This window comes from Zingiber officinale, chromosome 4B (assembly GCF_018446385.1).
Source record: "Zingiber officinale cultivar Zhangliang chromosome 4B, Zo_v1.1, whole genome shotgun sequence".
In the NCBI taxonomy this organism is placed as follows: Eukaryota; Viridiplantae; Streptophyta; class Magnoliopsida; order Zingiberales; family Zingiberaceae; genus Zingiber; species Zingiber officinale.
In genome coordinates this window covers 10,128,432-10,130,264 of record NC_055993.1, presented here as the reverse complement: position 1 = coordinate 10,130,264, position 1,833 = coordinate 10,128,432, and the positions used below count along the sequence as shown (strand labels likewise).

Here is a 1,833-nt window from a genome sequence, read left to right as displayed (position 1 = left end):
ACTGCACCTAAAGAGTCGAGCCAGATTCTGTACCATTGACAAAAGGATCGAGCTTGATGTTTTTCTGCATTTGGAATTGAATTTAGTTGAATCCTGCCTATGTTTCTTAATTCTCTCTCAGTTTCTTTTGTCTGTCTTTATGAATCAATATACTTGAGAGAATGCCTAGATATACAATTTACTTGAGAGTTATTATGCGGATACAATATATACTCTAAGCAACTGATTTTGTGATTAAAAAAGTGTGTTTTTTTACACAATTTTGATGATGGCTCATCTTCGATCTTCATGGTTGGATTTGGGAAAAAACCATGAGCTAGAAGAGAATTAAGCTATTTTTTTTTTCACAAAACAAAACAAAACAAACAAACAAACAACAATTCATGCAAAATTTGAGTTGATCTCAGCTTTTGATCAGAGAGATGCTTCATCCGAACATCTGATCGAGGACGACAACGACGGCCATCGTGAGGCAAGCGTCGGCTGCCGGACGCAGCACCAGGCGGTACACGTCGTCTCCGAATCCCACCCCGCCGACGGTCTCCTTCCGCCGAACCTCCGCCACCGGCCGCCGCCGCCCGTCGAACACCGTGCAGCTCCTCCTGGCGTACGACCCCTCTACCTCGTACCCGAAGGCGGCGCTGCTGCAGCGCTGCCGGCAGGCCGTCACGTGAGCCAGGGCGGTCTTGGCGTACTGCTTCTTGACGGAGTAGACGGGGTCGGCGGCGTCCTCGCCGTTGTATATCTTCCAATTCTCACCCAGACTCAACTTCTGCGATCAAATTGAAAACCAATCTAATTTAGATCTAATCAAATCTCTCATTTTGTCAAAACACACACACACACACACTAAAAATTAATCACACACCTTTCGCCGAACAGTGAGCAGGGGCTTCCCGGCGGCGTCCATTAGCACGACCTCACCGGCACGGCCGGAGCCGTAGTTATCGACTCGAAAGACCAAATTTCCCACGTCGTCGAAAACCGTGAAGCCGCTGCAACTGAAGAGAAGGGACTTCCTCCACACCGTCAACACCCTGCTCATATCTTTCCTGTCGCGGGCGACCTCGACGCCGGCGATGCAATATTCTTCGGTGTTTGGGTGAACCTTCGCCATTTTCCCGCCGGAATTACAGTTTCTCCGTCGTTCTGCTCTAACTCTGCCATTGCCGGAGGAGATCTAGAAGATATATATAAAGGAACTAGGCAAGGGCCTGAGAAAAAGAGACAATTAAAATTAAATTACGCGTAATCTTTTTAATTTTTTTAGAAAAAACATTCCAAATAATTGAAAGAACGGTTTGGAAGATAAGCAATTACGTGGAAGCTATGAGGGAACACATGGCCAATTGAAAGTGACTCAGTGAGCATCCGAAAAATATTCCTTTAGTAATTATCATTGTTAATGGTGATTTAGTAGCATATTAATCATTGTTAATGAGTCATTAACGAGACAGATGGCAAGAATAATACGGATATTATTTGAACGGTTCAGAAAACAAAAACGTAAGATCCACATACATTGGTGACAAAGGTGAATATATTTGCCCTCAACGTCCTTGCTAATTCGTATCAGGATTAATACGGAGAAAAAATCACGGACGACTACTAACAACCACATACATGATACATAGACAAGAATTCTAGTGATGATGATTTAACACAATTTGATTTAATGATGTCATGATGATTTAACAAAGTCGGTGACATGAAAAGTATGTTTCTCGTGTTTAAATAATTAGTGTCTAGTCAATTCCATGCGTAAAAGTACTTTCCAAGTCAAACTTGCTCCAATAAACAGGTCTAAAAGACCTTTAACATGGCTAAAATACT

General features: G+C 43.0%; 1 protein-coding gene across 1 annotated transcript; it reads right to left on the bottom strand.

Moving 5' to 3' along the window:
• Nucleotides 1-208: 208 nt before the first annotated feature.
• Nucleotides 209-1,191, bottom strand: LOC121977379 (protein LURP-one-related 8-like). Its single transcript, XM_042529964.1, has 2 exons — nucleotides 869-1,191; nucleotides 209-772 (listed from the first exon to the last, which is right to left on the bottom strand). The coding sequence occupies exons 1-2, from the start codon at nucleotides 1,115-1,117 to the stop codon at nucleotides 428-430; spliced, it is 594 nt and encodes a 197-aa protein (XP_042385898.1). The 5' UTR covers nucleotides 1,118-1,191; the 3' UTR covers nucleotides 209-427.
• Nucleotides 1,192-1,833: the final 642 nt, after the last annotated feature.